The 27,959-nt window shown below is 34.6% G+C and overlaps 2 protein-coding genes across 7 annotated transcripts in view; one reads left to right on the top strand and one right to left on the bottom strand.

The window, feature by feature from the left end:
- NCAPG (non-SMC condensin I complex subunit G) overlaps positions 1 to 806 on the top strand; it is a 38,743-nt gene extending 37,937 nt beyond the window's left edge. For all 3 annotated transcript variants that reach the window (XM_059923283.1, XM_059923282.1, XM_059923284.1), the window contains exon 21: positions 591 to 806. In XM_059923283.1, the coding sequence (XP_059779266.1) occupies positions 591 to 690 (100 nt within the window). In that variant the 3' untranslated portion in view covers positions 691 to 806. The remainder of the gene's footprint in view (positions 1 to 590) is intronic.
- Positions 807 to 3,054: 2,248 nt separating this feature from the next.
- LCORL (ligand dependent nuclear receptor corepressor like) overlaps positions 3,055 to 27,959 on the bottom strand; it is a 179,302-nt gene continuing 154,397 nt past the window's right edge. For 2 of the 4 annotated variants that reach the window (XM_059923276.1, XM_059923278.1), the window contains exon 7: positions 3,055 to 3,290. In XM_059923276.1, the coding sequence (XP_059779259.1) occupies positions 3,110 to 3,290 (181 nt within the window). In that variant the 3' untranslated portion in view covers positions 3,055 to 3,109. Of the gene's footprint in view, positions 3,291 to 21,086; positions 25,901 to 27,959 lie in introns of all 4 variants that reach the window. The other 2 variants (XM_059923273.1, XM_059923279.1) reach the window with 2 other exon arrangements.

Genomic DNA, 27,959 nt, shown 5'->3' with positions numbered 1-27,959 from the left:
GGTTCTCTACATTTATAATGATAGAATAATTCTGCCTATAATTTGGATGATATTAGTGATATACTGTTTATTTTTGGTTTCTGCCAATAAGCTATTGTTGGAAGCTGTTTACAGCTGTCTTGCATTCATTCTTTCATAGGTAAAATATATATTTTCAGTTTATAACCTTAGATCAAGTTTTAATTAAATTTAAAGTATCTTTTGGGGAAACTTGCTGTTTACAGTGTTTTAGGAATGTATTGCCTAAATAAATAGAACTTATTTTTTCACTACTTGAGTTTCCCAAAAAAACTCTTGGGCAGTTGTTATGGTTCCTGTTTAATTACAAGCTTCATTATAGAAGTTTGGGTTTTTGGTTTTTGCTTTTTTCTGTATAATAACAGGTTCCTGGTAGATATAAAAAAAAATGAGTTAGGTTCACTTTGCTGGATAGCCAATCGGTGTTTTTTGGTTTTGAGATTTCAGTTTTAAGCTTAATGGAATCAGGATATCAATCACACACTGATAGAATGACAGAAACAAAGTTTTATTTATAAATAAACCGGTTTTAAAGCTTGTATTTAAATTGGTGTATTTCAACATCTGTTTAGTGATCATGAAGTTCCAGAGCCAGAATCAGAAATGAAGATGAGACTACCAAGACGAGCCAAGACAGCAGCACTAGAAAAAAGTAAACTTAACCTTGCATAATTTCTCAGTGAAGATAAAAATTAGGAGAAGAAATGATGGAGGTGGAGTCCTTTGAAAAATGTCCTTTAAAATTATGTTCATTTCTTTGCTTTAATAAAGTTACCCTTGTATGAAAATTAGAAGAAGTCTGATTCTTGTAGAACTTTCTGCTGTGTGATTCCACATTACTTTAGCCTGTATTGAAGCAGTGAGACAGCGTCCATCAGTGTGCTCCACAGACCATCTGCATCAGTCATGGATTTAATCAGGATCTAAGGTGGGCCCAGGAACCTGCTTTTTAACAGCTTTCCCAGGTGATGCTTATGAGTTCTCACATTTAAAATCATGGCATTTTAGACAACTTTTAAATGTAACTAGCTGGTAGCTTGCATTTGAAAAGTTTGACTTAGATGTGGCAGATCCAACATAGATAAAAACACCTCAGAACACATTTTAAAAACGACATCTTAAGGGCAAATGAAGTACCACAAACTGGCTAGAGAGGAGCTTACTTCCAGGAAAGACTAGTATAATGAACCAAAGTCCCCAGCATCCAAGTTCAACAGTTATCATTTTGATAATTTTGTGATTCTTACACTTAAAAATATTTTGATAATGCTACATGCATGAGTAATTTTTTTCCTAGAATGTTTGCATATGAGAGCCCAAGTTTGCTTATGTTATGATGGTTCCTGGGTTAGGGAAATATTCACATATACATATTAATCATGGAGTTCTCTATGTTTTTGGCATAACAAAATATTTATTGTGGGTAATAAAAAATACTAGTAGGAAAAGAATGTGATGTGACAGGAAGTCCACTATATACTAATGTATGAATGAGCACTATTTCTTCACTGTAAATTTATTTTCTGAATTGGCACTTGCCTGACTTAAGAAACTTACACTGTGTCAAGTCAGCCCTCTTTCCTTCTGTAACTCCCAACCAAACACCTTTTATTCCTCTGATAATCATCTCTATTATTCAGAATAGAAATACCCTGACATTGGATCTAATACATTGGTTTTAATAATAATTGTGCTTTTTTAGGTTTATTTACCAGAGGCCATTTATTTAAGGTGATGTTCTAAGATGGAGCTAAAGTAAGAATGCTGTGCTTTTTTGAGCCAGATTGCTACATTACATATGTATATGTGCTTTATAAAACTTAGAAATATAAAAGGAGTCCGAAGGTTACAAAGAATGCTTATTAAGAAAAAGGAAAAGGCAGATATGGTGGTGATATAAAACAATGAAAAATAGATGATTGTTTCTCATTCTGTTGGCTCTGTGTCTTTTCCTGTGCTTCAAATTCCTTATGTAAGCCTTTTTGTTAAATCCCTGTCTTTTTAAAAATAATTTGGGGGTTGGGGTAGGCTGGGAGAAATAAGGACTTAAAAGGTACACAAAATGTGCCATAAGTAAAAGTCTTTAGAAACACAATAAACTAAATCCCATTTAACCCATAGCCAGGCTATCCAAAGGGAAGGAGCCATGTTCTTACATACTTTACATGGACCACCATACCAAAGCTTTCCTTCTCAGCCGTGGGAAAAATTAAGCATCAGACTCTGAGTATTCTTACTATTCAAGTTTTGGACACAATCACATAAGCCAATGATGAAGCTATGCTTTTGTACTACTAAAGAGGTAAGGAATATTATCCTCATTTTAAGACATCCCTTTACACTTTAAAATAAATGGCTAAAATACAGTAAAATCAATGGATGTAAATCCATTTACCATTTTTCATTCAAAATGGATAACTTACAAAAACCAAACAACAGTATTCTTATCTGCAAGAGGCACAGATTTGCTGAAGAGTCAACATGCAATTGTGCCATTGCTCTTAAAACCCAGACTTTATAGGTTTAAAAGTACAGAGAAATAACCGATCAGTTCAAATTCTCCTTATGAATGGAAACATGCTACTTGATGATAAACTATGATCAATTTTTCTATACATATATAACTTTGAAAGAGATATACTTCTAACAGATACCTTTGCCTTTTACCAATTTGCTTCGAGGTAGTTGGTATCCACCTGTTATACAACTGTTCATGGGTCAGGTAATCACAAATCTTTACAATACTAGCCTTCTAAATCTCACAATGCATTATATATTAAGACATTGTGCACGGAAATAAAACTGGGGGCAAGTATATATTTAAACTCACTTAGGGAGTAAAAAATTCACAAAATACCATTAAAAAGAGAAACTTCAAAAATCCATTTGTACTGCAAAATTCCACAATGGTCTGGTGTAAAACATGTAAAAAAACATACAAAGAATATAATCAAAATGATTAATGCTAATGATTTAATATATAGACAAATCACAAGACTAGAAATATTTCAAAATCAATCAATCGATAAATGCTTATCAGCAGGAAGAATGTTGACGTACAAAATAAGGATAGTGCAAGAAGAACTGCAATCTATTTCTCTTCACTTTTGAGATTTTGGTTATGAACTGTACAGCTCGCTAGAGATGCTGCTGTCAAATTCAGATTCCATTCAGTGGGACGATTAAGGCACATCTTAATGGGGCTCAAAGGGCAACTTGCTGTATTCCCATCAGACAAATTCACTTTCTCATCAGTTTTCACTTGTAGCATGCTGGAAAAAAAAAGTGTAAAGCACTTTAGTTTTACTTTAATTTCAAAGAAACTATCAACCTTGTAAAAGAAAATTCAGTAGTTTTATTGTTCAGACCTCTAAACAATAGAGATGATTGATTGTTGGGGTTTTTTTAGCTCCTGCCTCCTTAACGAACTGAATTCAATACAGGTAATTGAGAGGTCACTCAGATACCACTGGACAAAAATAGTATATACATCAGTATACATCAGAAAGGATATTTAACCTACTGAGCTTGGCCGGATTCAACACTTTTAACTTTTCCTTTAACCTACCAGGATCACAGCTACTTTGAGACAAGAAGGAATTAACCTTTGTTGAATGCCTACCATATTCTAGGCACATTCACATGCATTATCTCAAATTACATAACCACCCAGCAAGGTTGGTATACTGTAAGCTCATAAGAAACGATAAAAGTGAGTCACAGAGAGTTCCAGTACAAATAAAGTCGAGTCACAGGCTGGAACTGGAATACAGTCCTTGCTCTTTCCCTTAAGCCTGTCTACTAGCTCTCTGATGAGAATCTTCTCTAAAATCACAGAAACTTGAGAGTCCAAAGGATAGCTAGCACTCCACATGTGTAATATTAAAGTCAATTCACATCTTCAGATGTGAATCCTTACGTTTAGAAATGATTTAATAGCTTGCTATACATTAGCTCATTTGACACAACTGATTAGTTCAGTTAGACTACATCATTCCTAAGCTTTCTTCAGCTGCAGGTCAATGACTCTTCCCACTCGTAAAGAGGAAGCTGAGTTGGGTATTTTAGTGGCTTATTAGAGTTGGTAAATGGCAGCAGCATCCAGATTTCGGTAGCATTTTCCTGATCTCTCCTTACAACTTCAAACAATTGACTCACTTGCCATTCAATAAGCCAGAGATTTAACCTGTTAAACCATATTTTAACAGCCATCATATTTTCACTGAGTTGAGTTCTCCCCAAACAGTCCCAGTTCCACCGAATGACATGGTTTCAATTTTTATAAATAGATAATGAAACAAAATGACAGCTTAAAAGATTATTCATCAAAAATAGTAAATCATCATTAAAAAAAAATCCAAAACCTAGAGATATGATTAATAACAGTAATGCTTTTCCTTCCTCCAAGGACTGCTAGTCTTCATACTTTTATTTGTATTTTCAAAACAAGAAAGTCTGATGTATGACTCTTTGAGAAACTCTAAAGCAAGCTATCAAAATACAATGATATTAACTGAGGTAGCTTGGTAGGTTAGTGTATCAGGCATCAAACGCCAAAATAAGAAAACAATGGCATGGAGCAACAAATCATAGTCCTAAAAACGATTTTTTTTTTCTGTTTTCTGTTTGCTATTTGATTGACAAAGGTGTATTCATCAGAGAATACTACTCAATAACTACACTATTGTTCTTTTCAATACTTTAAAGACTTTTAAAGTTACTTTTCTAGAGAGTGTACTCCAAATTTGGGAACACAAACGCCAGGGATACACAAAACTATACACATGCATGGGAAGAAAATAGTTAAGAAAAAGAACTAAATGTTAGTACCAATATGCAGATTGACATGTTTAATTCATAAATATATACCTACAAAAAAGAACAAGCTGGTGTTTGAAGTTTGGGCACTACTGATCTTGAAGTGCTAGAACCAGAGGCATTAGAACAGCAGAGCTAGAAGTGACCTTTCTAGTCCTCACTTCCCTGCTTTTTTTTTTTTTTTTTTAAGAGATGATAGGGAAATTAAGATATAGGAAAATAGAAAAATAAACTGCTCTTTTTCAGAGTGTTCTAACCAGATGTATGAGGACTAATATAAGAAACTCGATCTCTAATTATAATCCAGTACTTACCAGAGCACTTTTCAATTCCATCTTCTCTACCAGTCGACTTATTTAACATTTATTGAATACCCATCAGAAAGCACTTTTGGATACAAAGATGAAGATATAGTCCACGCTTTCAAAAAATTTGCAGTCTACAGGAATTTTTAACAAATATACCTTTATATTTGGAAATTAAAATTTTGACTAGTTAGGTTTAATGTTAGAAATTTGTCATAGAATCATATACATTTGTACCAAGTGAAAGATTAATAAATGTTCAACTTTTCTTGATGTAGTTTTTAAACAATGATTTTTTTTCATGTTTTAAAAATAGGTAATAAATTTGCAAAATTAAAAATAGATCAATAACTACAAAATGTTATACAATGAAGTCTCTCACTGCTCCTAGCCCCTCTTCCAGGAGCAACTACTGTTGCCAATTTCTTGTGTATTATTCCAGATATAGTCTCTCCGCATTGATATATATGTATATATGTCTGTTTCAAATATCTCCTTTCCCCCTACACAATTCTGAATACTGTTCTGTATCTTGCTTATATATTTTGGAGATTGTTCCATATTTGTACAATGAATATTTGATTCTTTTAATAGCTACATAGAACTCCATTCTATGGCTATGTCATAATTGACTTCGCCAGTCTTCAACTGATAAACTTTTGGGCTATTCCAATCTTTTGCTTAAAAATATCAATATATTGAATATTCTTATATGTGTCTCTTTAAGTATGTGTGCAAGTACATCTTCAGGACTGATGTCTAGGATTGGCATGGCTGGGTCAACGGGTGCTTTAAAAATTTTGATAGATATTACCAAAATTCCCTTCATAGACTGTGTACCTTTTTACACTCTGACCAATGATATATGAAAATGTCTTCCCTCACACTCTTATAACAATGTATAATAAAATTTAGGGAAGCTTAAAAAATTGTATGCCCTTGCTTAATTTGCATTTCTCTTCTCAGTAAAGTTAAACTTATTTTCACATCTTAGAAGCCATTTGTATTTCCTTTTCTGTGTTGCCAGTTCAGATGATGACTTTTCTCGTATTGCCAGGCAGTTAAGAATTAATCCTGTGTTCTGTGTGATTTACAATCCCACCCCTCCCCACCCTGCCTAGTTTATTTTTTGTTTGTATCTGCTTACAGTGAGTTTGTCACGAATCCATTTTAAATTTTATATCATCAAATTTATCAGTCTTTTATTTCATGGCTTCTCTGTTTTACATCATGATTAAAAAGCTTAAGGAGCAGCATTTGAATCATCTGATAAAGTGGCTTTATATGTCCATATCCAGGATTCTAATGAAAGCCCAGCAATAGTGTATCCAGTGGTACTCTTGAGAGTAAAGAATTGGGGAAAAGAATGTAAGGACCCAGGTTCCAGTTCTGACAATATTAATAATCAGCCTTATGACCTTGGACATGTAACCTTAGCCTCCTTCAGCCTCACTTTCCTCATCTGTAGAAAAAAAAAATTAAATGACATCTTCCCTGCTTACATGTTTCTGATGATCTAATGAGAGTCAGTTAACATGCTTTAATAACCATATGGAGCTATAAACAAATGCAAATGCACATACTTTGGTGAAAGGGGGAAGAACCTGAAGAGAGGTACTTATCCGAAGTAAGGCCCCTTCTACCTCTATCTCTACCATCTAGGAACCCAGATGGTTTAAGTGAGGCTGAATAAGGGCAAAGGGTGCCTGCAATGATTATGGCAGACAGCTCAGCCTATTTTCAATACTTCAGTAATTTCATTCACCCTAAGACAAAGCCCCTCTCCACCATCTGAATGAAAGTTTATAGAATATGTGCATTTGGAAAGTATAAAAGATAAAAATCATTTGTGAGTTATGAAAATCCAAACAATTATCATCTGTGATTTAAAGTAATGATACTGATAATTCTAACAAAAATAATTTTTAATATATACAACTTATAATTTAAACTTGTTTTACTTATTACTGGAGATATGTGATAGTTCATTTCTGTCATACAACAAACTTTAAGTGAGCCACATTGCAGGTAACAAATTTTAGTGTGATCAAGACAGGCCCAAAAATAGCATTTGTAGAGCAGTTGCTATATACCAGGTACTATGCTAAAAGCCTTTTTTACATTACCTGATTAAGTTCTAACAATCATCCACTGAGGCTCAAAGAAGTAAAATGACCGACCCAAGGTCACACAACTAAGTGAGTCTTCAGGGCCTATGATCTATTTACACTATCCTGCACACTGACTCTTGGTTTGTGATTCTGTCATGATTCTCCCTTCGTGTTAATATCCATTTATCTATTTCTTTAGAATACTTAACATACACCACATGTCTGGTCTACAGCCATAACCTTATCCCGGAGACTTATGTTTAGAGCATGAATTTTCTTTATGTTTAACTAAAGAGGGGGCTGACAGTCATACCTTTTAATTTCTCAGTGTGAAAAAAGAAAAAACGTTAGGGCAGAGACTGACATGCAAGCTACCATAAAACTATTCTTTAGGTTAAGGGTTTCAGGGAACACAAGTTTATCTTTTCAAAGAGAGAAAGAACTCAGTTGTATGCATGGATAAACAATTCTGATATAGGATTTGGAATTTGAATAGTTGCTATAATGTCCCTGAAACCATCAAATTTGAACTTACTTAACACCAGTGGGTGACTGGTTTATTTTCCTTTGGAAATAATTAACTGAATTAATTACTGTTAATTCAGTAAAAATTTACTGAATAGTTGTAGCTCAGCACTGTCTTTGACCCTGATCTCTCTACAAATCTGTCCAAATATCATGATATAGTTGTCAATTTGCAAAACTAGAGCAGAGAACCTTCCTGAAGTAGACAAGTGTATTCCCATGTTTTGGATGTAATAAGAAGTTATAAAACTGAAGGCATTGGTCTACTGGACCCTAAATGTGATGGTTCTTAGGTTCTAGGAGGCCAGTTTAGAGGACCATGCCACAGAGCAAAATGTTTCAGTTCTATATGGAGCTGGCATGTGTTCATCAGCCAGGTCCGCTGTTAAGTAAAGTTAAATCCTTAACCAGTACCTACCTAATATGTTAGGAATACAAAAGACTGTGATGGTATCTGTCTTCAAGGGTTTTGCAGCTTGGTAAGGAGACAGTGGGGAAAAAGTATTCATAAATTACCAGAATTAAAAGCAGTGAAAATTAAAAGGAGTAGCTAAGGACAAAGGGATTACAGAGAAGGGAAAGATGAATCCCAGAAGTGGGGAGATGAGGGGGAAAAACATTTGAAATAGGCCTTTAGGGATGAGGATTTTAGGAAAGTGGGACAGAGGGAGACTTTAGAGCCTGAGTTCTGATCCTGAATCAAATCACTCACCTGCTGAGTGTACACTCCTTAGCCTCTAAGCTTCAATTTAACTGGATAGTGAAGATAGAATACCACATCTTAAGGGTAATGTGATTATTAAATGAGTTGATGTAAATAAAGCACCTGGCATAGAGAATGCATGTAATATGCCCAGCTGGACACATAGTAAGGAGTCAATAAATGTGAGTTAGTACTAATAACAAAATTCAAATTAAAAAATTACATGTGTGGGAATAAAGTATGGCAGATATGTGTATGATTTGTTTCTACAGTGTTCACCATACTAGTTTGTTCCTATAATTTGTATAGTCAGATAATAATACGACAGTTTAATTTTGAATCTCTGGGCTTAAAGGGGATCAAATGTAAAAAAGCCATACAGTGTAGCCAGGTAAACATGGTTCACTAGCGAACCATGAGGTCTAACACGACCAAATAGATCCTTTCTCTTGTTGGCAAAGTCTCTAAGAGTTAGGTTGTACAGGTTTTTTGGTTTTTTAAAAAGACTTAATTTATCTCAAGAGTAAAATTTCCCTTTGGTAAGATACTGATGAATTTAAAGGCTTTGGTAGATTGTTAAGGGGGAGATTTTAAGTCAGCCATTTTTTCTGACTTCCTTTTGATTATTTGATGTGGTTACTGGAGGAGCAGAAGAACCTGGTGGTTAAGAGCAAGACTTGGAATCTGATAGTCTCGGATTAGAGCCCTAGATTTGCAATTTACTGCAACCAATTTTCGGAAAATTACTTTTTCAATAAAAGATTAGCACATATACAGATTGCCAACAAACACATGAAAGGATGCTCAACATCACTAATCATTAGAGAAATGCAAATCAAAACTACAATGAGGTATCAACTCACACCAGTCAGAATGGCCAGCATCAAAAAATCTACAGACAATAAATGCTGGAGGGGGTGTGGAGAAAAGGGAACCCTTTTGCACTTTTGGTGGGAATGTAAATTGATACAGGCACTACGGAGAACAGTATGGAGGTTCCTTACAAAACTAAAAATAGAGCTACCGTATGACCCAGCAATCCCACTACTGGGCATATACCCTGAGAAAACCATAATTCAAAAAGAGACATGTACCACAATATTCATTGCAACACTATTTACAATAACCAAGACATGGAAGCAACCTAAGTGTCCATCGACAAATGAATGGACAAGGAAGATGTGGCATGTATATACAATGGACTATTACTCAGCCATAAAAAGAAACGAAATTGAGTTATTTGTAGTGAGGTGGATGGACCTAGAGTCTGTCATATAGAGTGAAGTAAGTCAGAAAGAGAAAAACAAATACTGTATGCTAACACATATATATGGAATCTAAAAAAAACAGAAGAACCTAGGGGCAAGACAGGTATAAAGATGCAGATGTAGAGAATGGCTTTGAGGACACGGGGAGGGGGAAGGTTAAGCTGGGACGAAGTGAGAGAGTGGCATGGACATATATACACTACCAAATGTAAAATAGATAGCTAGTGGGAAGCAGCCGCGTAGCACAGGGAGATCAGCTCGGTGCTTTGTGACCACCTAGAGGGGTGGGATAGGGAGGGTGGGAGGGAGACGCAAGAGGGAGAAGATATGGGTATATATGTATATGTATAGCTGATTCACTTTGTTATAAAGCAGAAACTAACACACCATTGTAAAGCAATTATACTCCAATAAAGATGTTAAAAAAGATTAGCACATGGTGCATAGTATGTGCTTAATTAGTAAGTGCTACCATGATTATTAGAGAGCAGACCATGGTAATCAAGAATTCAAAAGAAAACATTTAGAACTGAATCATTTCTACTGAGAAATGAGATAATCTACCTGAATTTTTAGTTGAATGGAATGAAGGAGATTGCAGTCAGATCAAAGGTACAAAACAAATTCTCTCCAGGAATCAATGAACAGTTTGCACTGCTATGTGACTTTGAAGTGATTCTTGGCCTTGTAGGGATCCCTGAATTTCTTAGTGAACTTGTATATTAAATTGGTACAACACAACTGTGCCTAAAGCAGTACTGTATTCAAATATTCAGTAACTACATGTGATTCATATACCTTTATAAAAATAAAATAGAAAACTTCAGTACTAAATTAATATGAAAGTAAAAGCAATTAGCTAGTTGTTTATCTAAATTAATGCCAACTAACTGTAAAAGACTGCAGAACCTGGCATGACTTAAAACAAATGTTTTTGAACCCTGTTCCCAGAGGCCTTCTCAGGAACTTATCAATGATCATCATCAATGATTCCGACCCTCTTTTTTTTTTTTTTTTTTTTAAATACACCATCTGTGGCAGAGTAATTCCATTAATAGCCTCAGTTCTTCACCCGTCACTATATGCACTCTCTCTGCCCTGTCATTTTACCATGTCTTCTCATTCTGCTTCACCATTTGCTCTAGCTAATGGGATATTAGCAAATATGATGCAAGCTGAAGTTGAGAAATTGGGCATTTATGCTCACTTTTACATCTCTGCTTTTGCCCTGAGAACATGCCTGGGCTGGTTTACTGGATGGCTATGAGAGACGCAGGGCTAAGCCGTCCACTTGACAGCCAGCTAACCCCAAAACTCTCGAGGGAGCCCAGCCAATATCCAAAGAACCTCCAGGCTTATTTGCCAATCACTGATTCATGAGTGAAATAAATGCTTATTTACTTTAAGCTAATGAGTTTTGGGGTGGTGTGTAATGTAGCATTACTGTGGCAATAGATAAAGAATAGACCATCTCCTCTCAATTGGATCCTCACCATGACGTTTAAACAAGTGCGAGGTCTCTCATTCCTTAAAAAACAAGGCTTCACTCAATCTTTTACCTTCCTGAGGTTAATATTTTTAGAGTTAGATTACTTTAATGAGTTGTCCTATACTTGCTACCACCATTTTCGATACCTCTCATTCTTTAACCTACTCCAATCTAGCTTGCAGGCCTTTTACTCCATGAGGGCAGCACTAAAGTCACCCATGAAATGATAAGTCTAATGAACGATCTTTAGTTTTCAACTTTTTTGCCTTCCTACCAACATTCAACACTGTTGCCCATTTCTTCTGCTATGGACTGGATTGTGTCGGCCCCTCTCTCCCCCCTGCCCCTCCCGTCTCCCTGCCTCAGATTTATATATTAAGAGATATAGGGCTTTTAGGAAGTAATTAAGGTGAAATGAGGTCACAGGGCGGGGCCATAATCCAATAGGATTGATGTCCCTATAAGACGAGAAGGAGATACCAGAGAACAGGAAAATGGCCTGCAAGCCAGGAAAAGAGCTCTCACCAGCAACAGAACCCTCCAGATCTTGGACTTTCCAGCCTCCAGAACTGTGAGACTATACATTTCTGTTGTTTAAGTCATGCAGTCCATGTTATTTTGTTATGGCAGCCTGAGCAGAGTAAGATACCCTCTTTCTTGAGACTCACTTTTTTTGGCTTTTGAGACAAAAAACAATACTGGCTTTCCTCTGCCTCTTCCTGTCACTGAAAGCCATCCCACTCTACCTGCAGAATACATATTGGCATTTCTCAAGGTTGAGTCCCAGGCTTTCTTTTCTTCTTCTCCTATACTCTCCCTTAGCTCTCATCCATACTCAGTTTCAGTCATGAATGATATCCTAGATATCTCAATTTTCCTGAGTACTCAACCTAAAGCAGCTCTCCCTAAAAACTCCTTTCGTCATTTAATTTCATTAACACAGAATTTACCAGTGCTTTCTGTTTTCTATTTTATTTTTCCACCCTCCCAAAAAAATACAAGCTTGATGACAGTAGAAATCCCTGCTGGTCTTGTTCAGTATATTATTTTCAGCACCTAGCATATAGAAACTGGATAAATATTTGTTAAAAAAATAAGTCTGGGATATTTGTTTCTGGCCATGATGAAGTAACAAAATGAACTTGCCCTCTCACTTTAAACAACTTAAAAAAAACCCCACAAAATATATGAAATAATGTTGCTAAGATAATGGATGACAGGAAGTACAGGATGACAGTAATTCCTGAAAAGAGGGAAGCAGAAGGTGGTAAGTCCTAAAATTTGCTCTGGCTTACTGCTTGGAGAGTTTCCAGGCTGCAATATAGGGGGAACCCAAATAGAGCTTGGAAATCTTCCTGAGAAAGGAAGACAGAGTTTGGAGGTGAAGGAGTCCCAGGTGACTAGAATGTGTGGAGCCGAATACAGGAAAGAGAGCTGCAGAGAGAGCTAGTTCCAGAGTTCCTCGTAAGTCTGTAGATAAACACTGATCAGTACACGAATGTTTCCCAAGGCTGTGAAAAAGACCACTGAAAAGGACTAGGTGGAAAATACCCAGAGGCCATACAGGACTGGATATAATTGGTGTTCCCACCAAAAAGAATGGAAAGACCTCCTAGTCCCTGGGGCATCAAGTAGAGTCCTCAGACAGGTGTTGGTATTACCTGACTAGTGGGGTAAAATTAGCCACTGAGAGGACATGAACATGGTTTCTGAGAACCTGCATGGTCTACCCTTCACTCACTCCTCAATCTTCACCACACCTGACATCATGCTCCTCCTCTCCCTCGTGACTCAAGACACACCAGTCATGTCTTATCCCTCTTACCCGCCAGGAACACCATGCCTCATACTTTTTTCACATTCAGTTCTTCCTGGAAGGTCACTCCTCCCCTCCCCATTCTCTGCCACTTGGCCTAGTTGGTTCCTACTCATTCTTCCTACTCACTCTCACTCAGCTCAATGGTCATTTCCTCAGAGAAGTCCTCCTTCACTTCCCTGACTTGATAAGATCTCCCTATAAGGAATTCTTATGGTACCACCTACGAATTAAGAAGTTGTAAGATTTGTGTAACTGTTTTCTCAATGTCTGCCTCTCCAAACAAACTTGACCGTGAATTGAGTGACATCTGATTTTGTCCCCCCCATCATATTCCATATGTCTAGCATACTGCCTGGCACACAGGAGACAAACCTTTTTGAAAGAATTAATGGGGTCTATAGATACTGGCTTCTAAAATCTAGCCTTCTATACGTTTACATAACACAGAGACAAAGAAGCAAACAAATGAATTTTCCAGGTTGCCTAGAACTGGAATTGAGGGGGAGAAAAAAGAAGCCAAGGTCTTGCTTAAAATTAAACAAAAACAAGGAAGAAAAAACCTGGCAGGATGAAATCATTCAGACACCTACTCTGCCTTTTATTTTCCTGTAATTAAACAAAAGGTGAATTCAGTAGGCTTTATATTATGACAATCACAGGATACTTGGCTCCACTACAAAGAAAATTATTTACTGCCCAGGAAAAATGAGGAGAAAAACATGGTAGCCATGAGAGCTGAACTAAAAATTTTGAATTACTAAGTGAAGAAATAGAGAAGGAAAAAAGGGGTAGAAAAGGGGAGAAGAGAACACTTGAGGAAGGAATTTAAGGTGTGAAGCACTGAAATCAATCTCTTTCTAACAGATGGTAGCAGCTGGTTAAGGAAGAGAAGGGTGACCCTTGAACTTACCTCAGATAGACAAAGCAGGTCTGGAGGCTGCAGGGAGAGAATAAAGGCTTACAAAACAGAATAAAACTGGCATTGATGGCTCCCCCAGCACCACTCTGCTGGATAAAGACAGGTCTTGTTCCATAGAGAAAAACAAAATAACACAACTACACGTCAGAAATGTATTGTGTGCGAGGTGGGAGTGGACAACAGGGAGTGAGTATGGATGGGTGTTGGGAATGAACTGGATATAATCATATTAATTTACTAAAAAAATACATTAAGTTTTTTTCTAGTCACACCTTATCAAAATTCTACTGATATTAACAGGGGTCAGCAAACTTTTTCTGCAAAGGGCCAGATAATTAATATTTTAGGCTTTGTGGGCTTTATAATCTCTGTTGAAACTACTCAATTCAGCTTCTGTGGCATAAAAACAGCAATAGACAAACACATAAGTGAATGAGCATGGCAATGTTCCAATAAAACTACTTACAGACGCCCCAAGTTAGAAAGTTAATTTTGTTTGAAAATAGTGCTGTATTCCATATCCATTAAAAGGGAGAATCAAACAAATTATCTTTCTTCAACTTATACTAATTATGTTGCCAAAGTGAAAAAACAACTTGAAATATTTTTTGATAAGTTCCCTGAGTTCCTTTGTAACTCTAGTATCTAACAATGCATGGTAGATCAAAAGGAAAATATATAATATTTGTTGAATAAACTGAATAGTTTTCCATGAAAGATATGGGGCAATTAGTAAAGCAGAATATCTGTAACGGTTGACAAAGCAATGGGATATAAGATATGCAAGAAAAATTCTAAGAAAAAAAATCAAGACAAGGAATTACCAAAGTAGCTGTTTCATATTTTAATATAGTATTATGGCAATAATACTATATTAAAACTCTTTAAAACCTGACATTCTTCTCTATACTAAGTTCCTATGAAAATTACAATGATGGGGAAAATAACCAATTGTAAACAGAATGGATTTTTATTAAAATTTTTTGATTTTATTAGAATACTTTAAATTATTGGGTCACAGTTTTAATATTTTTACTGATGGCACTGGCAAGTAAAATGGTAATATGAAGCCCATGTAATAAAGAATAATTCAATGTATTTATTATTTCTTACATTAAAATATCTGTCTTTGTTTCATCCAGTTCTGACCAAATTAAGAGTGTGGATAAATTAAGACTTGAGGAGACACTGATCTCGTATGTTTTCCTAAACTCGTAAGATACTTTCTCACTGTCTGTAATACAGAGAGGAAAGCCACCTGAACTGACTGCCACCATAGCTCTTCCTTTCTTAACTCATTATGAAATAAAATCTAATATACAAAAATGAAACTTATTATACCAAATAGCCTGGTCCACCATGCATTGTTAGACATTAAGAGTTACAAAGGAACCCAGGGAACTTATCAAAAAATATTTCAATTTGTTTTTTCACTTTGGCAACATAATTAGTATAAGCTGAAGAAAGATAATTTGTTTGATTCTCCCTATTAATGGATATGGAGTACAGCACTATTTTCAAACAAAATTAACTTTCTAACTTGGGACGTCTGTAAGCAGTTTTATTGGAACATTGCCATGCTCATTCACTTATGTGTTTGTCTATTGCTGTTTTTATGCCACAGAAGCTGAATTGAGTAGCTGCAACAGAGACTATAAAGCCCACAAAGCCTAAAATATTAATTATGTGTCTTCTTTTAATGGTGAATCTTAGTAAAGCACTTACAATTTAATTTTGATTACTCTAACAATTTATGTACAACAAGAACAAACCTAGTACATAGATTAACTTACATTTTTACAGTCATTGCTTTCTTTCTGGGAACATCACAGTAAAGTACAGAGAAAGCCTAGCAGGAAACTATGTAGAGCAGTGTTTCCTCATTATGTTGCCCAAACTGTGTTCTGTGGGATATAAAATTTGGAGAATGCAGTTTAACACGCTAATGGGGCACTGCGACTCAATAAGCGCAGGAAAGAGAAGGGAGCATTTCCCAACGTTATTAGACCACAGAACGCTCTGCACACAGCACATCTTGGCGGACTAGCATTTCCTGGAATGCACCTCTGGAACGCTTGCGTAGCAACTAGATTAAGGTGACTAAATCGTCTGGAAACGTTTTTCTATCAGAATGAAATTCAGAAAATCACCTACTCTATGCTTCACAGTTTTTCCATTAGAAGATAATTATGATGCTGAATAACAGCACATGAAGTAACTCTAACTCTAAATTTTATTTTTAAATGCTAAAGGATACTCTGTGCCGAGGGTTGCCTCAACCATACAAATTTAAAAGAATATCTTGAGTTAGGATTCAAAAAAAATATGGTAAAATGTTCATTAGCAGGACCAGAGAAGTATGCACGGTTAGTATCGGTTTTAGGTAGTTAAAGGAGTAATCACCCATCAGTTATATACCTGAGTGAAAACCAGAATTCTGAATGGAAAGAATATATATATTCAGTCGTTTTTGAGGATAGACCACAAAACAGGAGAAGCTGACAAAGTGAACCTTTTTCAATCCAATCCAAAGTGTCAACTTGAGTTCTGAATTTTTATGGGAAAATTTAACGTTTTAGGAAACTAGTAGCTTTAAGTACACACTAGGTTGTTCTAGTTTGAAATTTCCTCAGAGGTGTCCAAAGTCCATTTATTACATCCAGATATGTATCAATTAGAAAAAGGCACACATTTGCTTTAGGAATTCAAAAGACACTGACATTAAAGAGGTCTATATTATTATTTTCAAGAGTCATACACAATTTTAGGCCATTATCACCTCAGAAACCATCTCTTACAATTGGCCCTTCACACACCCCATTCTGCCCTCCCCTCAAATCTATATTGTGTGCAACTATTAGGAAAAGACTCCTTAGAATTACACTTTGATCACATAGTTTATCACAATTCACAGAATGAATTCTTGGTTTGATCTCTTTTCTTTCTGTTACACCCACTTGGTGAACCTAATTACTCTTAAGTATAAGGGCCCACCTCTCTCCAAGCTTACATTCTGGCAACTGAGATAAAATCACAAAGCTGTTCAATCCTGTTATTTCTTGAGACAGTATTTCAAACATTATCCACAGAGCTCAATGCCCACCATGCTACTCTTAGATTACCTCTTGATTCATAGAAAATAGACTCTACTATCCTCAATAGTCTGCCCATAAACTTATAAACTGCTTTGCATCCTCATATATTATTCCCACTATTCTCATGTTTTAAGAGAGAAATGACTCTTCTGGCCAAAACCAATCTCTCTAATGATGCCCCAAGATATCCCATAATCAAGTCAGGGGCTTCACTCCATTTCTCCTACTTGCCATCTCATTTTTCTATCTTCAATCTGTTTTTCCACTGGCTTCTTCCCACTGGCATCTAAACATCCTTCAACTGGGCTTCCTCTCACTACTTCCCTATTTTCTCTCCAATCATAGCCATTTACATTTTTCTGTGCTAATTTTCTTCATTTCCTCTTCCTGCACTTAGTCAATCATAACATTTCTGGCTCTATTAGTCCACCAAAACTGCTCTCTCCCAAATCTCTAAAATAACCTCTTGTGCTATGTTCAATGGAACATTTCAAGGCCTAACTGACCTCTTAATAACATTTTACACTGTTGTTTTTTCCCTTCTTAAAACATATTTCCTTTCACCACGCTCTGCTGGCTTTCCTCTTACCTCCTGACTACTCATCAGTCTCCTTTTACACATATATTTTCCTTTCTCCATATCTTTGGGGCTCTGAGACCCTATGTTCTTCATATTTTACACTGAACAGTCTCTTCCACTCTCATGGCTTCAATTATTTGCTGGCCCCCAAATCTTTATCTCCAGCTCAGACCCCTCTCCTGAGCAAAAAACCCGTATTAACTAATTGCTTCCTAAACATCTTCTCTTGGATACCCCACTAGATACTTCAAATTTCTTATGTCTAAAACTGAAGACCTTGAGTGTTCTCTTATATCTCAGGGAATATTACAATCACCTACCCAGATGTTCAAGCCGAAGACCTGGATGTTATCCTTTATTCCTCTCTTCTCTAAGACAGGTTGATTCTACTTCATGGATCTCTCTCAAATATATCGATTCTTCCCCATTACTGTCACCATTAGGGCTCAAGATATATATATTTTTTTCATTAACTGATGCTGACCTCACAATTTGGGCTATGCTTCCATCAGTAGCTTTCTCTTTTGCCATTTTTCCATCTACCCCTTGCCCCATCCTTAATTCCTATTTTGTGTCTCAGCTATACAAACTAAATTAATCAGTGCTCCAGACAAGCCTGCTCTCTTCTGTCACCCAAATTTTCCCCATGCAATTTGCTTCTGCCTGAAATACTCTCTGGACTTCTAATACTTTGTCATCCTTCAAATTCCAGCTTAAAAGTAGGAATCCTTGCCTAATTCTCTGAACCTGGGTTCAATTTCCCTGTTATGTGCTCTTACAGTCAATCTCTCGCATCACAGCACTCATCTTTCTACCGGAATTGCCTATTCACTATCCCCCATGAGATGATAAGCTCCTTGAGAGTACAAACCATGACTTTCACCATTCTATCCTCTTAAAACATATAATATCCCACTTAAAACATAAAATACACTCTATATATTGAATAAATAAGCGATATAGATCTTGTTTTCTCATTTAGATGGAAAAAGAACTTTTTGAACCTTTTCCAGTGCCTAAGAGCATATTGTAGGCATTCAAAAAGTATTTGTTGAAACAAGAATAGAATAGAATTGCATTTCTTCTTCTTCCTTTCCATGTCTACAGTTGATATATAGCAGTACAAATGTAGTCAAGTATAACTTTTAAAACTTCTGTGTATTAAACTATATCTGGACAGTTAATCTTGAAATGTTTAAAAACAAGACATTCGGGGTAGAAGCAAAACTCTTTATCAACAGAAATATTCCATTAATTCATTATATACCTAGAAAAGTCCTGTTGTTAAAAGTCTATCTCAAATTTCCAGTCACTAAGTACTCTATGAAGAAGAAAAACACATGTAAAACTAATAATGAATTTTAGTGTCATTTCCAAAAAGGCAAAAAGAAGTATGGAATATCAAGAATAATGAGAAGAAAACAACACCTTAAGAAACATTTAGAAATCAGATAATATAACAAATATTGCTATAAATACAACTTTATAAAAATAATGTCCCTGTTGATTGAGTGGAAAAAGAAAGAATGTTAAAAAATAAAGAAGGAAAGTTATCAGTAAAAGATAAGTAAAACTTTAAGCAGAACAGGAACTACTACTAGTAATTTTTAAAATGAGAAAAGGTGAAAAACAACTCTTAATATGATATTAAAAATTTTTTAAATGTCACAAAAGGATTTGAAATTAATTTGAAAAGTAATAATTAGGCATCTTCCATCTTATTTTTCTAGGGTGATCTCATATTTATAGTGAGATGAAGAACCATATTAAAATAAATTTACACTTATACCTTAGAAAGATACAATGGTTAAGAAGCTGGAAGGAACAAAATACAGTTCTGTTGAAAAATGACAATGTAAACTACCTTTAGTATGAAATGAGGATGGTATAAAGAATTAAAAATGAAACACTACACTTTATTCTCCATTCATGGCAGTCTTTTAAAAATATGTGTGAATATTTTTAGGTGAATTATAAGTTCTTTTAAAAAAATAACTATCAGACTTCTTCCCTCTTTTTCCCTGACATACTATTTGTTATAATATTAGTTTTAGTTATCCTTAGGGCAAGAAACAAAGGGCATTACTTTTAGATTTGACTCATCTTTCATAATGGAGACTCTAATTTGACCACCTTTAAAATTTTAATCACTGAATGTTAGATAGTTAAAATTTTTAAATCACTACGTTAGATATACTGAAATAGGTATTATAAAGTTATTCAGTTAAGTAATTGAATTTGGGGGGTCATAATAATCTTTTAACCTATTAAAACTTGAGTTTAATTACTGCTTTTAATATTTTAATTTAAGACCTGAGAGTGTTTTTTTAGCTTTTAAAGAAGTTTTTTAAAAAGGTAACAAAAATAAAGCTGCCAATACCTTCTGGACCCCACAAAAGACTCCCCTAAAATACACAATGTTAACAATGCAACCATATGATAAAATATCCTTAAATTTCCAAATGTAACCCGGCACTCTTTCACGTCAGGGGAGTAATCAACAAGCACTACCACACTCTTACTTATCCTAAATTGTCTAGCACCTATCAATAAGCAGAGCTTGAACTCGCTATGATGGCAACGACAGTGTTTACACCCAATTTTTGCTAGGTTCTAGGGGTAACAGTCTCCCTGAGGCACCAATGTCAGGTCAGTATAACTGAGTAAAGTCCATAATTACTTGGTAAAGTAATTTCAGTTTGCATTCTGAATTTAGCATTACCTTAAAATTACCAGTATACGACTTTCTCCCTTGCTAGGCTATGGATTACCTCCGTAAAGAAATCCTTTATATCCATGGAATCTAGTTCAATGTCAGATATGAAAAAACTATTCAACAAGTTGCTGATTTATTGGAAAAAAAATCTTGTTCCTTGACACTCTTTAAATAAATAAAATCTTAAAGTGGTTCCCAAAGTAGTACCAAAGGGCCTAACAACTTAATGGTGAATGTGAGACTGATACCCTAGGATTGTTACATGTTATAGTCTTTATCAATTTAGCCATGAGATAGTTTTTACTTCCTTCCAGATGGTCTCAAATCAAGACAATAAATATATATTAGCCTGTAGTGTAGTAGTTAATTTTTAGATAGTTACTTGGGCATATTTATTTGTCAAACCGTTTTTCTATATTTTATATTAGAACTATTAGATGCAAAAGCAGGTAATGTTCACATTAATATTTTTAGAAGCTTTCTATGTCTCAAATATACTTTAATTTGCTTGAAATCCTGGACACATTTAGATGTGGGGAAGTGCACTGGGACATTGAGCAGCACCTAATTTCATGAGTTTCATACTAGGTGCCAAGAAATTAGATTGTCCAAATATTTTGGAAATAAAACTAAATCAGCTGTTCTTTTTCTCCCCATTATCTCATACTTTACTCAAGGCACCTACAATGAAACTTTAAAATTAAGGAGAGAAAAACTTACCTAGTTGGGATTTTGAATAATAGTTTGCCATTTGTCCACTGTTGCAAGACTGCCGTTTATGTCTTTTTGTTGACATTTCTGTGGTCTTCCATGGTGGTCTTTTTCTTTTGTTCAATTTGCTAAGAACTTCAGAATTATCAGAAGGATTCTTGTCATAGTTAACACATTTATTTAATTTACTATTGTCAAGTTGGCTAGGAAATTTATTGCTTGAAGGACTATTTGCTTTAGCATTTTCTATTTCTTTAGATTGCTTTTTAAAAGAATTTTGCCTAGCAGAATGGGATCTTAAGGTAATGTGCTTTGAGTCTTCTATGTGAGTTTGATGATTACTTCCACTGTTAACAGATTCAGGAGAGTAAATGATTGTATTTAACTTAAAAGTATTTCTGTGTTCAAGATAGTTGATCTTCCTCAAAAATATTCTACAATCTTTTAAGGTTTTTGACCTCCAATTATTTGGACATACATTTCCTAGTCTTGAGCCCTTTTCAAAATCTTTTTGGCTGCAGTTTGTTCCATTCTCCTTTGCTTCTGACTTAAATTTATTCTCTAAACTACCATGTGTTTTGAAGTCAGACATTGCCACCCTCTGTTGCAAAAAGTCATCCCTGACCTTAGGCGGCAAAATCAACTGATTATCTACAGTGTTTTTTCCTTGGCGTGGGATGTCAGCATTTGTTCCTCCCTCAGTCTTACTCAAAAATTGGTTCTGGCAAAAAAATCTTAAGTTCCTCCTTTTAGAGATCCAAGCACCTGTTCCACGGCTGTGCAGCTTTCCCTCTCTTCTCCACCTTTCATGTCGCAACCTCTTAAACTCAGTTCTTTTTAACCTAGTTAGTGTTAAATTACTTTTCACATTTAAGAGTGGAGAGCTAACCATTTTATGCAGTATATGCAACTTCCCTGCTGATTTTGAAGGAGAAGATAGTGCAAATTTTTTAAAGTGCTTTCTGAAGGGGCTGGTATTAAAATCAGAATATTTGGTCCCTAATTTAATTCCTCTGGTATTTATTACTTCCAAAGGGTTTCGTGCATTTGCTTTTCTAACTAGTGAAAGAGACTGTGTTTCTGTTGTTTGCATAAACCAGGTACAGAGTTCATTCAAATCATACTTTTTCCGAAAAAGCATTTTTACAGGTGAAACTTCAAGTTCTAAAAAACAGGTGTCCAAAGGGCTTGCTATTTTGAAGTTATCATTTTCAATGTGTTCTCTTTTTTTATGAACACAATTTTCAGCTTCATCTCCACTCACGGGCAACCAAGCATTTGTTATTTGCTCAAATCTATTGTTTAATTCCTCTAATAAGGAATCGTTTGAAGTAGAAGCAGCCCACCACCTGAGCAAAGGGTTTGATGAAATTATAGGGTCCAAGGATACTTCAGAAATGGGTATTAACTTATCTTCCAAACGCTTTTTTGCATTCCTTGAATTTCTAGCTCCTGGTGTACCTTTGGAAGCTATTTTAATCCTTGACTGCTTATGTTTGTCCTTCTGACATTTACCTTTCTGCAAATGGAGTTTACATGATTTATGGAGCAGAGCATTTCTATAAATAAGTGAACCAGAAGATGCTAATGAATGTAAGAAATGCAGAGATGGTTTTCGATCCCTAATAGAATGTCTCAAAGGTATAGTAGCAACCATACTTTTTGATCCATTCTTAAATTCGTCAGCTTCAGTGTGCCTTGTATCCACGGTGCACTGGTTATCATATTTTACTTCAGGCAGATTTTTTTCTAATATATTCTCTTGTTCTAAAGGAGGTAAGCAGCTGCTAATACTTACTTCTCTCTCCTGAGGTGAAATTCTATTAATAGTCACAGATATGCCAGAGATTTTCACTTTTGCGGGTCTACCAGGCTTCCTAATTATTGCCAAAGACTTCTGATTTGGTCGAATAATGTTCTTGGAAGGTTGAGGTATCACAGACTTGTTCTTGATAGGTCTAACATATTCAAAGCCAGACCCCAAGGTCTCAGTTTCAGTAGTCAGACTTGAAATAGCACTTATTCTTTCACCCGAGTCTATTTCATATTCTCTAATATTTCTGAGACTATTATATTCTGTTGGAAAATCAGCAATGTTATTATTTAAAGACATACCATTGCTTATGCTTACACTTCCTTCAGAAACATGCCTTTTAGTTCTTCTTGACCTTCCATAAATAACAGTTACTATAATACTCTTTTTATATATACCTTCTTTTACTTCTGATATGAGAGATTCTGGGCTTTTCTTTTCAGCACTAAAGGACTGATTTTGGCAAATGGTGATGTCCGTTTGGTCAGTTTTAGGTTTTGGTGGTCTTCCAATTGGTCGCTTAATCTGTTTCACAACCTGGGGACCTATTTTTTTAGGTCTACCTGGTTTTCTTTTAAAAGATGAATCAATAGCACTGCTTGAATATTCCTTAGGTTCCTCTTGTGGCTTATCACTATTCATATCATCTGTAAACACTGCAGAGGATTCTGCAGTTTCTTTTGCACAATTAAATTTGTTTAGTTCTTTTTGGAGACCGTCACTATCATTAAGATTAGAACTACAATTTTCAAAGTTAGCATTTGGGGTATTCTCATTTGTTTCTTTTTTTTTTTCATTTACTTGATGAGTTGGTCGTTTTTCCGAAGGAAGACAGCGATTTGATTCAGAATTACCAACTGAAGTTAAAGTATATTTGACTCCTTCACTGCTTTTAACCTCAGATAAAAACATGAGTTTGATAGGACTAGAATAGTTGGCAAAAGAAGAGCTTTCAATGGCTTCATATTTTGTTGGTACATTTTCAACACTGGAAATCAAGCTACCTGTATTTAAAACAGATGACTTTTTCTGGTTATCAAGTCTTTTGTTATTCAAATCTATTGCAGGTATATGATTGCTTTTAATATTGGGAGATGCCACTATGGATTTTGATAAACTCTGCTCTTTGCATGTCATTCTACTTACAGTAAGAGTCATATTTCTACCAGCATGTTGATCTTTACCATCAATTTCTATCAATTTCTTGGATGCTTTATATCCTTCCGATAATGACTGATTATTCCAAGACTTTTTGGCCATATTTATTGTATCTTCCAAACGTTCCACAACAACTTGTAAATTAGAATTCATTGCAATTTTGTTTAAATTTATATTGTGTGAGCTTTCAATCTGAATATTTTTTACTGGATCTTTTTTTTTTGTAGAGTCAGAAGCTTTTTTGGCCTTAGGGGATTTTTTGAAAATATAATTATTTGTTACATATATAGAATACCACCCTGGAGGTACAATATTTCGTTTAGTTCTGCTCAAAAGTCCAGGGACATCACTTTTCAAAGGAGTTTGAATATTCTCTAATTTTGGATTCTCTTTATGATTTTGCAAAAAATTTTTTCCAGCCACAGATTTCTCCTGTGATCTTCTTATGCTCCTTTTCTCAGAAGTTGTTTTAAAGCTTTCTGAAAATGCATCAAAAGCCAAGTTAGTTTCTAAATTAAGAGGTAGTTGCAATGATTGTAATCCATAATCTGGTGAAAATGTTTCTGCATGATGATTATCTTGAAGGCTTTTAGAATTTTGTAAAGAAGGCCCTTGGCAATGATAGAATTCTTCTTTGTCCGCTGAAAATAGTTCATCACAGCACATAAATTTCCTTGGATTTTTTTCAGTGTATTTTTTTCTTATAAAGTTATCATCAAGACTAGCAAGTTCTCTTTTTATCTGTAAAGACTGCCTTCTAAATATGGGTGAATCAGGAGAGTTGCGCATTGCAAGTAAGGTTTCTTGACGCTTTCGAAATCTTGTCTGAATAATTTTATTTTCTACCTTTTTATCATGTTGACTCAGTAATTCCATAAAACTGTAATCACTGGCCTTTGCATTATGTAAGAGAGAGGTTATTAAATCTCTCAATTTTAAATCATTATCTCTATTACAATCACTGCTAGATAATTTTATAAGGTTTGTCATATCTATCGTTTCTATTGATTTTAACTTTTCATTGATACGATCCATTAAATCTTGAAAAATTACAGTAGTTTCACCTTCTTCTTGATTTGTAGTACAATTATTGCTGTCTTCCAAGAGCAAACAATCAGAGTTACTGGATTTTTTAGTTTTATGCATTTTACCTTCATGATCATCTTTGTCACTGCTTATTTCTGCTGGTGTCAGAGATGGAGGCTGGTTAATGTTTGTTTCAAGTATGTTATTTTCTAAGGCTGAAAGCTCTGAGATGACATCTTTCAATTTTTCAAATCCTTCAGTCTGTACAGGTGATAATGGTGGGGGTGAGGGACTTCGAGATCTACAAACGTCTTTAAGACTTACTGAAACATCACATATTTCCCTTGATGAAAGAGGAGTCTGAAAGGCTGATTTTGTGGAATGAATGTTTGGTAACAGTCCAGAACAAGACCTGTGAGAATTATAACTGTTTGCAATTCCTCTATTCACTACTGTCTTAATGTGTTCAATAGTTACAGTTTGGCAAGATAAACAATGTATATCTTTAATACAGACTGGCAGAGGCACAAAACCAGGGCTTTGTCTTTCATTGTGTAAATACCCTCTTTCTGCCAGCCTATATTCACAACTACAGAATAGCCCATCTAAATCATCTTCAATAAGGGGATTTTGAGATTCTGAAGACACAGAATATGATGTATTACAACAGCAAAGAGAAGCAGCATTCTGCTCTTGGACTAGAAATTTCAACATAGCCAAAACTTGTTGCTGGTGATGTATGCACAAAGATTCCAAAACTTTGCTTAATGCTGATTTTCCTTTTTCCATTTTAGTAGCTTCCTCTGATTTTGCATCAACAGTTGAACTAAAAATAAAAATCAAACAAAAAATGAATTACAGCAAAAATACTAATATCGTAAGGAATTTTAATTTTAACAGAGTTTGTACAAAAGATATTTTGGTATTGCTGGACTCCTAACTCCTATGGAGAGCTGCAATAGTGACATCTTCATTATTGTTTAGCAAAAATAAAATGAAGCACTGGTGATAATTAATTTCCTATGACAAAATATGAGTCAAAGCAAAGCCCTATTTTTTGTGATATAAAAGCTGCTGTTGATGATAGATATGATTATATTTAGAGATTGCTAATGTTTAGTGCTTTGGATATATTAAGAATATTTAACGTAAAGTGCTTCAGAAGGAGTTAAAATTTTTGCAAAGTTGACATTTTATAAATTATTTTGATGGTTATCAGTCCATATTAGTACAAATAAGAAAAATAAGATGTAGGAGAAAATCTTTCTTATCTTTATTTAAAATAGATATTTTTCAAGGTAGTGGAAATAAAATTATGAATAAAAAAGTTTTGCATAGTCACAATTAAGGGATTTAGATTTCATATAAATAACAGAATGTCTTTTCTAAGATTAAACTGCAGGCCTTTTAACCTAATAAGAAAATAAAAATTGAAGCTATTTAAAAATGAAATCTACTTTTAATTGATTTTAGATACTAAATTAATTACATCAAAACTAAAGGCATTACTTACCTAATTATTTAATTTCAAATGCTGGAAAATGTCCCACTGCAAAAACTAACATACATCTAATGTTAACTAAAACCCAGGATTACTTAGCAACCAATGTAGAGGTCTACAAAAGGCTTTTTAATCCAATACCAGCAGCAAGAAGAATAAAAATATATTAAAAGAATTCTGTTTCAGAAAAGTATCTATTTAAATTAAACATATCACCAAACTCTGTACATGAAAATAGCCTCCCACTTGTGATTTCTTATATTTGTTGTTGTTAGTTCCTAACTTATAGAAATTTTATTTAGGGTTGGAGTTGAAATATGCTGATTATGAATTGCTATAGAACATTGTATTTTGTTTAAATAAAGGGTTATTATGTTCATGAATATTAAAAATTAAAGAATTTTTCTTTTAAAACGAAAAGTGAGATTTAAAAAATTTTCCTCCCTAAAACTGGCTTACCCTGTTTCACAGATAAGTATGCAATATTTTATCTCCATTTTATAAAAATTACGTTGAGTAACAAAAACAACAAAGCAAATTTTGCAAACTAGATCAAAATTTTTCTAGAAAAAAGGTATCTTTACTAGATTCAACCAATGTTTCACTACTAAAACTAGCATGTGATTTGACATAAAGTAGCTATCAAAGAGATAAGAAATACGAAATTACAGTAAAACTTTTTAAGTCCACTGCCACCTCTAGACAGATGAAGACAGGACATGACCTCAGTATCCTTTCTTTTCTGAAAATAATTTTTTGTAAATGTTTTCATGGTTGGGAGTGTAAAATAATTGAACTGACTCTGAAGACTCACTACTGGATAATTCAAGAAACCTATGTAGAGAACAAAGGCAGGAGTAAATGTTAACTATCAAATAAGAAAATATAAGTGATATTATACTCTTTCTCAGTAAATTAAAAATTATTAATTTTCACATAAGCAAAAGAAAACCCCAAAAGTTCTGATAGACACATTTCCAACAGGTTTCTTTAAAAGTTATGTTATGGCCTATTAAACATATCTGTGACTAAATAAAGAGATTTTACATGTTTCTCAGAAAAATACATTGCACTATATTTTAAAGATTAATATGCTTTCATAACAGTTCCTGAAAGGCTCAAATGATTTTTTTCTGTTAGTAAAGTCTAGAGTAGAAATAATAAAAATTCATGACTAGTGTTAACTATTCTGAAAACCACTGATTTTTATAGCTCTCTTTTGACTTTCCAAGGAAGTCTATACTTATTATTTTTAATAATGGAACTTCAAAAATCTCAAAAATACCACAGTGGCCAGTAATTTCTATCTAATGCCGTATGAAGAACAGCTTTTAAAAGTTACTAATTAGATATTCAGGTATTAAGATTTTATATATATATATAT

Source organism: Balaenoptera ricei, chromosome 5 (assembly GCF_028023285.1).
Source record: "Balaenoptera ricei isolate mBalRic1 chromosome 5, mBalRic1.hap2, whole genome shotgun sequence".
Classification (NCBI taxonomy): Eukaryota; Metazoa; Chordata; class Mammalia; order Artiodactyla; family Balaenopteridae; genus Balaenoptera; species Balaenoptera ricei.
The sequence above is the reverse complement of the archived record's forward strand: the minus strand, read 5'-3'. Positions and strand labels throughout refer to the sequence as shown.